At 40.1% G+C, this 12,902-nt stretch overlaps 1 protein-coding gene across 2 annotated transcripts; it reads right to left on the minus strand.

The window, feature by feature from the left end:
* Positions 1–3,530: 3,530 nt before the first annotated feature.
* On the minus strand, positions 3,531–5,258 carry LOC120107681 (nucleolar protein 56-like). 2 transcript variants are annotated; one of them, XM_088721111.2, is made up of 5 exons: positions 4,706–5,258; positions 4,410–4,618; positions 4,218–4,303; positions 3,884–3,988; positions 3,531–3,790 (listed from the first exon to the last, which is right to left on the minus strand). In XM_088721111.2, exons 1-3 carry the CDS (start codon positions 4,908–4,910, stop codon positions 4,226–4,228), a joined length of 492 nt encoding a protein of 163 aa, XP_088577237.1. In that variant the 5' UTR covers positions 4,911–5,258; the 3' UTR covers positions 3,531–3,790; positions 3,884–3,988; positions 4,218–4,225. The 2 variants fall into 2 exon arrangements, with proteins under 2 accessions (XP_088577237.1, XP_088577239.1); XM_088721113.2 differs by having other exon boundaries at positions 3,609–3,790; positions 3,884–3,951; positions 4,706–5,047.
* Between the last annotated feature and the right edge of the window lie 7,644 nt (positions 5,259–12,902).

The following is a 12,902-nucleotide window of genomic DNA, read 5'->3' on the forward strand; positions in this document are numbered from 1 at the left end:
CTAAATGCTCCTGATCAATGGATCATCACGAGGACGGTGATCGATCCGATCAGTGCACAGATCACTTTCCTTCTGGATGGACGAGACTTGAGTCCACAGTGTAGGGACACTGAAGTGATAGTGCAGGTGCTTGTTAGAGAACAAGGGTACTGAGCGTGACCAAGACAAGAAGTCACTTGGATGTCTATCCACTCGTCAGTGACTTGCTTGATGTTGCAGTAGTGTGACTGGTCCTTTGACCTGCGGTGCTTCGGCTACTCACAGTGAGGTTATTGTAGTTTGACTGCACACATACATGGTCTCTAGCCATATGGGTCCATGCAGTGTAGATTGGCTGCAGTAAGTTCACTGTAGGAGTAGGGTATGCACCTATAAGGAATCTATCGACCTTGATAGAAGAGGAGTGATCCTATGTGATTTGTTAGACTGAGTTCTAAGACCTTGGCCAGGACAGTAATATAAAGTGGAGAAAGAGTTTCTCACTATCGAACTCGAGTCGAATAAATCTTGACATATGACAGACGATGGGGTTTGACGAGTTGTCCATGACCTCCGTCCTGTAGGGATCCACGATAGTAGGACTGTATCACATGTTAACTGCACCTAGAGGTTCATCATTCCATTCTGCTGGGTAGCCACTACATGCTGCTAGGTGTCACTGGTGGATGGTGGGACTCATAGGGATTATCTTGATGATCGATAAACCCTAATGAGTTGAGTTGGAATCGTTCCAACCCATTGAAAGGAGTTTTCAATGATATAGTGATAGAGATCACAATATATCTCACTACCAGTCAGAATAGAACCTATGGGGTCACACACACTAGAAGTATTGACCGATCCGATGGTTGAAATCGTGATTAGGAATCACAAGTAATCAATTTGATTGATAAGAAGTTGAAGAAGGAACAAAGGGAATTAATTAATTGGACTTGAAACAAGAGTCCTACTTCGGGTAGGATTCCTAGAGTCCTAATTGGATTAGGACTGGAAATCCTAGTTGGAGTAGGACTGGGATTCCTACTTGGAATAGGATTCCTACAATCCTAATGAGATTAGGAATTTTGAATTAAAATTGGATTCCTACTTGGAGTAGGATTCCTAGAAATCCTAATTAGATTAGGACTTCGGATTCAAATAGAGTCCTAATTGGATTAGGACTAAAATTAAATACATCCTAATTGGATTAGGATTCCTTAAGTCTAAATTAATTATTAATCTAATGAATCAACATGACTCCTAATTGGATTAGGATTGAAGAGTTCAATTGAGTCATGGTTCATTCAAGTCCTAATTGGATTAGGACTAGCCTAGATTGGATCCAAATTGGTTCACCCTTGGGCTAAGCCTAATTGGATTAAGGTTAAACCACATTAGGGCCTCCCAATCCTCATTAGATGAGGATTAGGGCAACATGAGAGGGAGGGGCTCACGCCCCTCCTCCTTGGATCTCTTGGTGCGGCAACAAGAGGGGCCGGCACCCCTCTTGGTAATACATCAAGGGCTCCTAACTTGTAGGAGCCCTAGATGTTATAAAAGGAGGACTCTTGGGGGCTGACCTAATGGAAATAGGAATCCTCCTCCTCTCCATCACGTGGCCACCCTCTCCCTCCCTTGGTTCAGCCGCCAGCAAGAAGAAGGGAAAAAGAAGCCATGGCGCCCTCCTCTTCCTCCTTTCCTCCTTCCAACGCAGGAAAAAGAAAGTAGGCTGCAGGGGCCTTGCTTCTTCCTCTTCTTCTTCCTTCTTCTTCCTCCTCTCAAGTACATTCATGAGTTGAAAGAAAGAGAGGAGATCAGCCATCAAAAGTTATCTCTGCAAGGGAGCTAGCACCCCGGTGAGATAGAAAGCTTGGATCGGATCCTGCTTCGTGTGGATACCCGTAGAGGCCGGACGTTTGAACGGCTTCAAGCGAACCCTCTTCCAAAAACCATGAATTCAGATTTGCGGTGATCATCTACCCGCGCAAGGTGAAGATCTGATCTTCCTAATAGTTTTAAAAGTTTTAATTCTTACCTAATTACGAAAGGTCACGAAAACAACGTTCATGCGATGAACGTAGATCCCGTGCATGCCGATTCCGCTGCCATCTGAAAAATTTTTGAAATATCAGCGGCGTGGGCGGGTTTCCAACAGAAAGGGCAAGTGAGTTATTAGGACTTATACATACAGATGTATGTGGTCCTATGACAACTCCAGCTAGAGGTGGATACTCTTACTTCATCACATTCACTGATGATTTATCAAGGTTCGGATTTGTGTATCTTATGAAACATAAATACGAAGCCTTTGATAAGTTTAAAGAGTATCAAAGTATGGTTGAAAAACAAACCGGAAAGTGTATTAAAATCCTTCGATCTGACCGAGGAGGTGAATACCTTTCTAGTGAATTTTTAAATCATCTTAAAGAAAAGGGCATTCTCTCTGAATGGACACCTCCGTATACGCCACAACTAAATGGTGTAGCTGAACGGAGGAATCGTACTCTATTAGATATGGTAAGGTCCATGATGTGCTTTACAGATCTTCCTATTTCCTTCTGGGGTTATGCCTTAGAAACTGCTACATATGTGCTAAACAGGATACCTTCAAAATCTGTATCTAGTACTCCATATGAGATATGGAAAGGTAGAAAGCCCAATCTTAAATATTTTAAAATATGGGGCTGCCAAGCATATGTCAAAAGAAATTTTGGACATAAGCTAAGTGCTAGATCAGATAAATGTACATTTATAGGTTATTCCAAAGAAAGTATTGGATATCTCTTCTATCACCCTACTGAACAAAAGGTATTTGTTAGTAGGCATGCCACTTTCTTAGAAAAAGAGTTTATCTTAGAAAAGGACAGTGAAAGAAGAATTGAACTTAATGAAGTTCAAGACCTACAAATAGAAACACAAGAAATTCTTCAACCAGATGTACCCATTGATGAAGTACAACCACAACACACATCTCCTCTCCAAAGGTCAGATAGAGTGCGAAATGCACCTAAGAGATATGGGTTTGTCATTGAGAATCACTACAAGAAAATACATATTCAGCGACTAAGATTCTAGTCGCCGAATAACCATATTTGGTCGCCGAAACCTTTTCGCGACTAGCATACCCTTCGTCGCCGAACCCTAGTCACTGAAAGGTTTTGGCGACCAATATTGTGTGGTCACCTAAGGTACACCAACAACGACCAACATTTGGTTGCCGAAGAAAATTATCAGCGACCAAATCTGTTGTCGCTAATTTCAACACCGACCAAATAGTTGGTCGTGGAAGGTTTGTCTTCCGCTACCAAAAAAATGGTCACTGAATGTCTATCTTCCCCCACCAATAGTTTGGTCGCAGAATGTATTTGAATGCATTGGCAACAAACATTTTTTAGTGGCAGAAAGTATTAACCTGTATTTAATTAACAATTCAAATTATAAGCTTAATATTTATTTTTGGGCTCGTTCCAAATTCTGTACAACCAACACAGCCTATCCAATATCCATATTGCACAATACATTTTCTCATCCAAATAGAAGTATACATAATGTTGGAGAATCCATAATCATTCATTATAAATATCATCATCTATAAGTCTAAAGTCAAGCATACCTATTAACCATACATCACAATGTTTCATCCATACCATATGTTAAGGTGATAATCATCACCAAACACATTAAAATATAAATTAAAAATTCTAAAAATATCTGATCTTGCTATTCATCCAAGTGCCTGCCTATACATCTCCTCTGATGTTAATTGCACACCGGATTGGGAAGATTCTTCTCGCAAGCTCAACATCTTTGACTGTCCATGCAAAGGTAACAACAGAATTAAATGTATATAACCTTACAAAAGCAGAAACTGATTTAAATAATTATTGAGATTTTAGATACCTACATGTTTCGCGGCGCAAATAGGATCAATTCACTCTTTGTTCTTCTTGGTATGAGTTTTCTTATAGAATTCTGAAAATTCAAGATATTCAGAACTATTAAACTCCAGCTGCAAAGTGTAATTTAGATTAGCATATAGCCACTACAAAATAAGAAAACTAGAATAACTGTCAGATCTACTTAAATAAAAGGATTCCAAAAATATACTTGCAGCAAACTAGAATAAAAAATCTACTTGCAGCAAATTATTTATCTTACAATAGCCAAAACTATCCCATAGACTGTTTCACAGGCAGTTCACTAAAAATATAACCAGTACATACTCAAAAACATATTACCGGTATAGTCATTGTTGTAACAAATGACCGAGATCCTGAACAATGATTGTACTCAAACCCAGCTGAGCCTTCTCCAAGTCTGATGGCTATAACCACAAAGACAAAATAAACAGAACAACATCATCTTTACATGAAAACCCAGTATAACTTATAGCAGATATAAACTACTCAATCAGGTGACAAAAATCCAACCTTTAAGTCTTTAATGAACCTATCAAAGTGCAACCTGACACCATGAAGGAGCTCGAGAACAAACTCATTGCTCTGGCAAGGAATCTTGGTCACTTCCTGAGACCCAAACTTGGGCTCTGCAACGCCGAGGCTGAACTTAGCCTTCTTCCCCTCTTTTGGTTTCAGAAGGTTGATTTCCAAGAAGTTCCTCAATGCATCGGTCATGAGCCCTAGAAGCCCGCAACAAAATCGAATAAATTTAACTTCGAACCCCAAATGGGCAGCAGATGGGGGGGAAGGTAGGGTTCGGAGCTCACCTTCGGAGATGGCGCTGCATTGGTTCAGGGCATCGAGGGCGGAGGAGAAAGGGTGGAAGGCGACGAGCTTGACCACCTTGCCAAAGCGCGTGAGGTCGAGGACCGAGTTCCGGATGGCCTCGGTGTTCTGGCCGATCTCGTCGAGGCCGTACGCGTGGAAGAGGGTGTAGCCGGAGGCGGATTCAAAGAGGAGGTAGAGCGCCATCGCCCGACGGAGCGAGGCTTTGACGAGGAGAAGGTTGGAATTCTAGGGTTTCTCCTCCCTCTCCCCTCTGGTTTTCAGCTAGGGTTTTGGAGGCGCGAGGAAGGAGAAGTGGAGGTAGGGTTTTGAGGAGAAAGGGGAAGGGAGCTAGGTTTTTACGGGCCTCAGTTCTCCTCCCAGTTTCCCGCCAGGAATCTTTAACTCGATCAAGAAGGGGGTTGGGGGGGAGGGCGGGGTTTGGGGTGGGGGGGGGGGGGCGCGGGTTGAGGGGCGGCTGCAGGGTTTGGGGGGGGGGGGGGGTGGGGGGGGGGGGTGGGTGGTGGAGCGGCTCGTGAAACCGCTTCGTCGTGCAGGGGGTTTGGGATTTTTGTCGAAAATCGGAAAGGAAAGGCCAGCGGGCGTCCCACACAAGCACGTGGCGTCCACCAACACTAACCCTAGCACCCCACCCCACCCCACCCTTTCTTTTTTTTCTTCTTCTTTTTACCTATTTTTCTTTATGGCAGTTTGTCGTGTTCACATTTTTGCAAAGCAAAAAATGCATAGGCTTTTTCTAGACATAAGCATTCCATGGGCATTGATTCCGTTAAAATATAGGAATTATGATTAGAAACAATCTTGCTGTGTTTTGTGATTTGGGGGGCATGGTGTTTTGTGATTTGGGGGGGGGGACACTTTGTTCCATTTTGAAATTCTCACTTTTTACTTTTTTTAATTTATAATTATTCAAAAATAATATTTTTAATATTTTTAGAATTAGAAATTAAATTTGGTGACGGAAATTTCTGTCAATAATCCGTCACTACCAAAAATAATTTTTTAAAAATTTATAAATACTTGGATTACAATTTGTGTGACGGCTGAATTTGTCACTGTCTGGTTGCAATTTTGGTTACCAGTTTTGTGACAGATACCCCGTCACTACGATGCAGACTAAGTTTTAGGGTCCATCCTACCCGCACATTCTGTGACCGGTCTGTCATTAATCTGTCACTAAGTTCATACTACGATGACTAAATTCCTATCTGTCACTACTCTGTCACAAATAGTGACTGATAACGGGCCGTCACTAGTTTTCCGTCACTATATGCTTGTTTTCTGGTAGTGTGTTAAATGGCACCGTTTGAAAATAAACAGTTCTTTTTTTTGAACTTAGAAATTAGCATCTTACAGGGGCTAGTACAACATCGTTCGGTTTTACGGGAACCTTCCACTACCAAAAGTTTGGTCACTAAAAAACTCAAACTTTCTGCCCAATTTTTTCATTGGAAAAAGGCGCTATTCGTAAAAGTTTTCCTGGACTAATTTTTTTTTTAGTCGCTAGAGGTGAACCTTTAAGGACCAAAATTTAGTCGCCAAAAGTTTTACCTCCAGCCCGCGCGCAATATTGGACTCGTGCCAACTTGGTATTGCTTTTTCGCGACCAAATATGCATTTAGTCGGTGTATGATAATTATTCAGTAACTAACAAGAATGTTGGTCGCAGATAGCCTTATTTTCAGCGACCAAACTTTAGTCGCCAAACGTTTCACCTCCACCCCGCCAACTTGGTTTTGATTTTCCGCGACCAAATATGCATTTAGTCGGTGTAGGACAATCATTCAGTAACTAACAAGGATGTTGGTCGCAAATAGCTTATTTGCAGCGACCGCTATTCATTTAGTCGCCGAAAGTGGTCGCTGAAAGTGTATTTTCTTGTAGTGAATGATGAAGCCCACATCGTCGAAAATGATGATCCTCTGACCTATTCAGAAGCTATCATGAGTAATGACTCTAACAAATGGTTAGAAGCTATGAAATCCGAAATAGACTCTATGTATACCAACCAAGTATGGACTTTGGTTGATGCACCAGAAGGTGTAAACCCTATAGGTTGCAAATGGGTCTATAAGAAGAAGATTGGAGCAGATGGCCAAGTAGAAACCTACAAGGCTAGATTGGTGGCAAAAAGTTTCAGGCAAAAGCAAGGAATTGACTATGATGAAACTTTTTCACCAGTTGCCATGCTTAAATCTATTCGGATTTTGCTTGCAATAGCTGCATACTATGATTATGAAATTTGGCAGATGGATGTCAAAACCGCCTTCCTTAATGGTTATCTTGAGGAAGAGGTTTACATGACACAGCCAGAAGGATTTATCTCAAGTGGGAGAGCAAATCAAGTATGCAAGCTTAAGAGATCCATTTATGGATTAAAGCAAGCATCGAGGAGTTGGAACATCCGTTTTGATACAACAGTCAAAGAGTTTGGTTTTATCAAAAATGTGGATGAACCATGTGTGTACAAGAAGACTAGTGGGAGTGCCGTTGTCTTCTTAATATTGTATGTAGATGACATACTAATCATTGGAAATGATATTCCAATGTTACAATCGGTCAAGACTTGTTTATCAAAAAGCTTTTCCATGAAAGACTTGGGAGAAGCATCCTATATACTTGGTATAAAGATCTATAGGGATAGATCTAAAAGGATGCTAGGCTTGTCCCAATCTAAGTACATAGATCGTGTGCTGAAAAGATTCAGCATGGAAGGAAGTAAAAGAGGTTACTTACCTATGAGTCATGGCATACGTCTCTCTAAGAAGATGTCTCCTGAGACATCTGAAGAGAGGAATAGAATGAATTCTATTCCCTATGCTTCGGCAGTAGGATCAATTATGTATGCTATGCTATGTACTAGGCCTGATGTTGCTTATGCCTTAGGCATAACAAGCAGATTCCAGGCTGATCCAGGAGAAAATCATTGGATAGCTGTGAAAAATATTCTTAAGTACTTAAGAAGGACTAAAGATATTTTTCTAGTTTATGAAGGATCTGAGTTGAAACTAGAAGGATTTTCTGATTCTAGTTTTCAATCAGACCCAGATGATAGCAAGTCCACTTCAGGGTATGTCTTTACCCTAAATGGTGGTGCAGTGAGCTGGAAGAGTTCCAAGCAGCAAACTGTAGCTGACTCAACTACTGAGGCAGAATACATCGCTGTAAGTGAAGCCGCTAAGGAAGCTGTCTGGATGAAGATGTTCATCACTGAGTTGGGAGTAGTTCCTGAGATTGCTGGACCAGTTCCAGTTTATTGTGACAACACTGGAGCGGTTGCTCAAGCAAAGGAACCAAGATCTCATCACAAATCCAAGCACATTCTAAGACGCTTCCACCTCGTTCGAGAGATCGTCGAGAGACAAGACATAATCATTGAACGAGTAGACACAAAGAACAACTCAGCAGACCCGTTCACTAAAGCTCTACCACAACAGCAGTTCGATCGCCACCTCGATTGTATGGGGATGAAATATAAGGGCGATTGGCTTTAGTGCAAGTGGGAGATTGAAAGAGTAGATGCCCTACAAGCCAATCGCAATATGTATTGTGAAGGATTTTCTTTTGATTTTCCAAATCATGTACATGACATTTAATATAAATAAAGGCATTGTGTTTCATCATATGCTGTTGATTATATTTGTGATGAACCTCTTAGATTAAGACAATGATTTTGAGGCTATGATGAGATCATACTAGTGAGACCTAAAATCTTAAAATCTTAATCTTAAATATTCCCAGTCATTGGTACATAGAGTCGAGGATCAATGTTTACCGGAAAGACTGGCACATCTTATTTATGCTCGATGCAGAGGGTGATTGATCTCACAATCACTTGTGTGGAGACACTAATACAAAGATGTGGGTGCTCATTAGAGAAATGAGTTCACTGAATTGACCTACAAAGAGAAATCTTATGAAGTCTTACTTACATGTCAAAAGATGATTCTCTTAGTGGGAGTTGTGCAACTGATCCTTTGACCTGAGATCACCATAGTATCTTGTGCACATAAATCCATATTTTGGTTTCCACTCATTCATGATAATAAGTTATGTACGAGGTCTTCTGGATATGGTGGAATGTGTACGAAGGTTATGAGTAGGTCAACAAGGAATTAATCACTTCTAGTAAGAGAAGATCGCATCCTATTTATTCTAATCATATGATAATTCAGAAAGTCTTTGATCAAAGCACAATGAAAATTAGAAAGAGTTTCTAATATTTCATTATTCGAATTATCATTAGAAGATTGAGAAATATATGAATATAAAATTGAGTTTGACATATATTCATACTCATATACATATTCGGGATGCAGTTTGATTAAAGGATTGAATTGCACGGTAACTTGCCACTGAAAGGTATTTTTGGTATTTCCACCAAATTTCATATTTTTCGGGTAGACATGACACGTTGCTAGACGTCAATCTTGTCTTATAGGTTTGATCGAATTAAAGAGTTTAATTCGATCACCAATTAGAAAGGATTCTAATTGTTAAGTTTGGGTTCGCACAGTTTGGACTTAAATCGATTAGAAGAGTTCTAATCAAGTTAGGTCAACTTGCACTCACACCTATTGCTGGCTAAGTATGGAACCCAATGGGTCACACACAAGAAAACTTATTAAGGGTTTAATTGGATTAGATCATGTTTGCAAGATAGACATTCTAGCAGGTGTTGCAAACCCTTAGCTCTTGATTCGAATTGGATTCGAATCTGATTCTTAATTGATCTAATTTGATTAGATCATCTTCTAATATGGGTTAGCCAAGAGTTGGCACCTAATTGGCTTGGTTTGAGTCTAATTGGATTAGATTTAATAAATCATTCAATCTAGACCGTTAGATCTTGATCTACCATTGGATGAAGACATAATGGAGAGTTGGTTTAACCCAATTGGATTGGGTTAGAGGATGGCTATCATAATTGACCATTGGATCTTAATCCCACCATTGGATGAAGACATAATGGGTCAAGTAAATGGCGCCTTGCATTGGAGCCCTTGGATCATCATCATGAAAGATCAAGAGGTGAGGCGTGATGGACATGTGATTAGCATATGATGTTGACTTGGTCAAAATATGGCACCACATGAAAGGACATATCATTTGATACACCTCCTCACTTGATCTGCACCTCCTCTTATTTGATATGACCCTTTAGATGATGCCCTTTCATGAGAGGATGTGTGGATGGGATGCATCCCTTGGAGATGCATCCCTACACCTATTATAAATAGGTTAGCACTCCATGGGTTTCATCATTCCAATTCCACCCCACTCCTCTCTTCTTTCTTTCTTACATTAGTTTCTTTCTTTCTAGCATTGCTTCTAGTGTGTCCTAAGCCAAGACAAGGTGGTCTTCTTTAGGACAAAAGGATTAGAAGTGATTTTAGAAGGCTAAAGAAAAATAGAAAGGAAGGAAAGCAAGCCATTAGAGTTCTTTAGAAGAATTCTGCATTAAGGATCAAAAGTCTTTGGAGCTAAAGTCTTGATCAAGTTTTCGTGTGGATCACCATTGGAGGTCGGACACTTGGACGCCTCGTGGAGATTGTACACTTTGGATTAGCGTTTGAGGTATTCTACTAATTCTGCATTTATTTTATATCATTTGATTGTAATCATTAAGGTGATCTAGGCTTAAAAGGATTTCATGCATAGGGATTTTATCAAGAAATTTTTAAAATCCCTAGCTTCCGCTGCGCATTATAACATGCTAAAACCCTTCACATGTCATATCTTAAATCTTTCTGTTCAAGCTGGCATAGGAATGATTTAAGATGTGATTTCAAAAATTAGAAATGCAGTTTCTTTTATTCATGCTTCAAGATCAAGACTTCAAGAATTTAAGGAACTATGTATAAATCATGGTAAACGTTTTAAAAAATTTAAACTTGATGTAATTACTCGTTGGAACTCAACATATAGCATGATACATGATGCATACCCATATAAAAACTTATTAAGTGCATATATTAATGATCGTGGATTAGGCTTTACATTGACTGAAACTGATTGGAATAAAGAAAAAATTTTGGAAGATTTTTTGCTTAGTTTTTATAATGCTACTAATGTTCTTTCTGGTATTTATTATCCAACTTCATGTTCATTTTTACAACAAGCATATATAATTAGTCAAAAATTTGCAGAACATAGATTTGATGATGTTTTAATGCCTATTATTGAACAAATGGAATCTAAATGGAATGAATATTGGGACAAGATATGTCCTATGCATAACTTAGCTGCTGTATTTGATTCAAGAGTTAAATTGAATGGCGTGCTAATTTTGCTTGATGCATACTATGAAAATATGAATCAAGATCCTGAACCTGCTAAAATTGAGGTAAAACAACTTCTTTATGATATTTATGCTATATATGATGAAAAAATTCATGGATCTAGATTCTCCGTACAAAGCTCTATTTCTTCTTCTAGTAGTTCTCGTTCGTCATCTATTTTTTCATTCATTGCATAGAGAAAACACACACATGCTTCAAGTTCATCTTCATCTTCTTCATCTTTAAGTAGTGAACTAGAATTTTATTTACGAAATGATCTTCAGTCTGCATGTGATGAAAATCAAATAGAGAGTCTAAATGTATTATCTTGGTGGAAGAGTGTTAAAAATCAATATCCTGTTATGTCTGCAATTGCACGCGATATTTTAGCTGTGCTGATGTCCACAGTAGCATCGGAATCCGCTTTTAGTGCAGGTCGGCGTGTTCTTGACGAAAAGAGAAGTAGGATGACTGGCGAAATGGTTGAGATGCTTCTCTGCTTCAAAGATTGGTTGGATGCTGAGGCGAGACTTCAAGATAACGGTGGACATAATACAACATCCTCTGATGATGATGATACAAACACTACTGAATAGTGAATACTGAATCACTGATGATTAGTAAGATTTCTTAATTTTTTATAATTATATATTTTTATTTTTTTAATTGTTAAAGTGAGTCATCTCTATTTTTCCTCCTTTCTTATTGTATTCTGGAGGTCAGACCAAGATCCAAAGTCCAAACCTCCCTTCATGTACCATTTTGATTTAAATTAATAAACTGGTAGGGGTCTATGCCAAACCCTCCACCATTAAGGTGGCTTTATATTAATAAATCCTTAGTTTTCAATATTTATTAATTTATTAAAAAAATTTATTTTCATTTATTTTAAGGGGGACGGGCCGTGCCTGGCCCGGCCCAGGCTCGGTTCAGGCCCTTATGGGCCGTGCCGGGCTGGCCCGCGGGCCGTGCCGGGCCCAGGCCCTTATGGGCCGTGTCGGGCTCGGCCCGCGGGCCAGAAAGTGGTAACCCAGCCCGGCTCCCTTTTATCTAGCACGGCCCGTTACTGTAGTAAGCGGGCCGTGCCTGGCACGGCCCGTTTTGTGCCGGGCCGTGCCGGGCCATGGGCGGCCCGGCCTAGTGCCCATCTCTAGTTAGACTCCATGCATTCCAACCAAGTCTGGACTTTAGTGGATCCACCAGAAGGTATTGTACCTATTGGATGCAAATGGATCTACAAAAGGAAGATAGGTTCGGATGGAAAGGTAGAGACCTATAAGGCAAGGCTGGTGGCAAAAGGGTATAGTCAGCGTGAAGGCATTAACTATCAGGAAACCTTTTCACCTGTAGCCATGCTAAAATCCATCAGAACATTGCTTGCCATTGCAGCATTTTATGATTATAAAATTTGGCAGACGGATGTGAAAACAGCTTTTCTGAATGGATATCTTGATGAAGATATCTACATGGAGCAGCCTTTGGCTTTCACTTTCAGTGATGGAGATCACAAGGTCTGCAAGCTGCAAATGTCCATTTATGGACTAAAGCAAGCATCTCGGAGTTGGAATACTCGTTTCAATGATGCAATCAAAACGTTTGATTTCATCAAGAACGAAGAGGAACCATATGTCTATAAGAAGGTTAGTGGGAGCGCTATCGTGTTCCTCGTACTGTACGTGGACGACATCCTCCTGATAGGGAATGATATTCCCATGCTAACCTCGGTCAAGGTCTGGTTGTCAAAAGAATTCTTCATGAAAGACCTTGGGAAAGCATCCTATATTTTGGGGATAAAGGTCTATAGAGATAGATCTAAAAGGATGCTTGGCCTATCACAGAAGATGTACATAGAAGAAGTGCTGAAAAGGTTCAGCATGGAAAACTCCAAAAGGGGTCT

The sequence above is a fragment of the Phoenix dactylifera genome, chromosome 1, assembly GCF_051530095.1.
Source record: "Phoenix dactylifera cultivar Ajwa chromosome 1, Ajwa_hap1_PhDact_Kaust_v1.1, whole genome shotgun sequence".
Classification (NCBI taxonomy): Eukaryota; Viridiplantae; Streptophyta; class Magnoliopsida; order Arecales; family Arecaceae; genus Phoenix; species Phoenix dactylifera.

What these genes read in the sequence shown, in the direction of transcription:
- LOC120107681 (XM_088721111.2), bottom strand. Translation starts at nt 4,910, where the DNA reads ATGGCGCTCTACCTCCTCTTTGAATCCGCCTCCGGCTACACCCTCTTC. An exon ending in ATGCAGCGCCATCTCCGAAG is followed by an intron (nt 4,619 to 4,705) that starts GTGAGCTCCGAA and finishes GCGGGCTTCTAG; the next exon opens with GGCTCATGACCGATGCATTG. An exon ending in GGTTCATTAAAGACTTAAAG is followed by an intron (nt 4,304 to 4,409) that starts GTTGGATTTTTG and finishes TTGTGGTTATAG; the next exon opens with CCATCAGACTTGGAGAAGGC.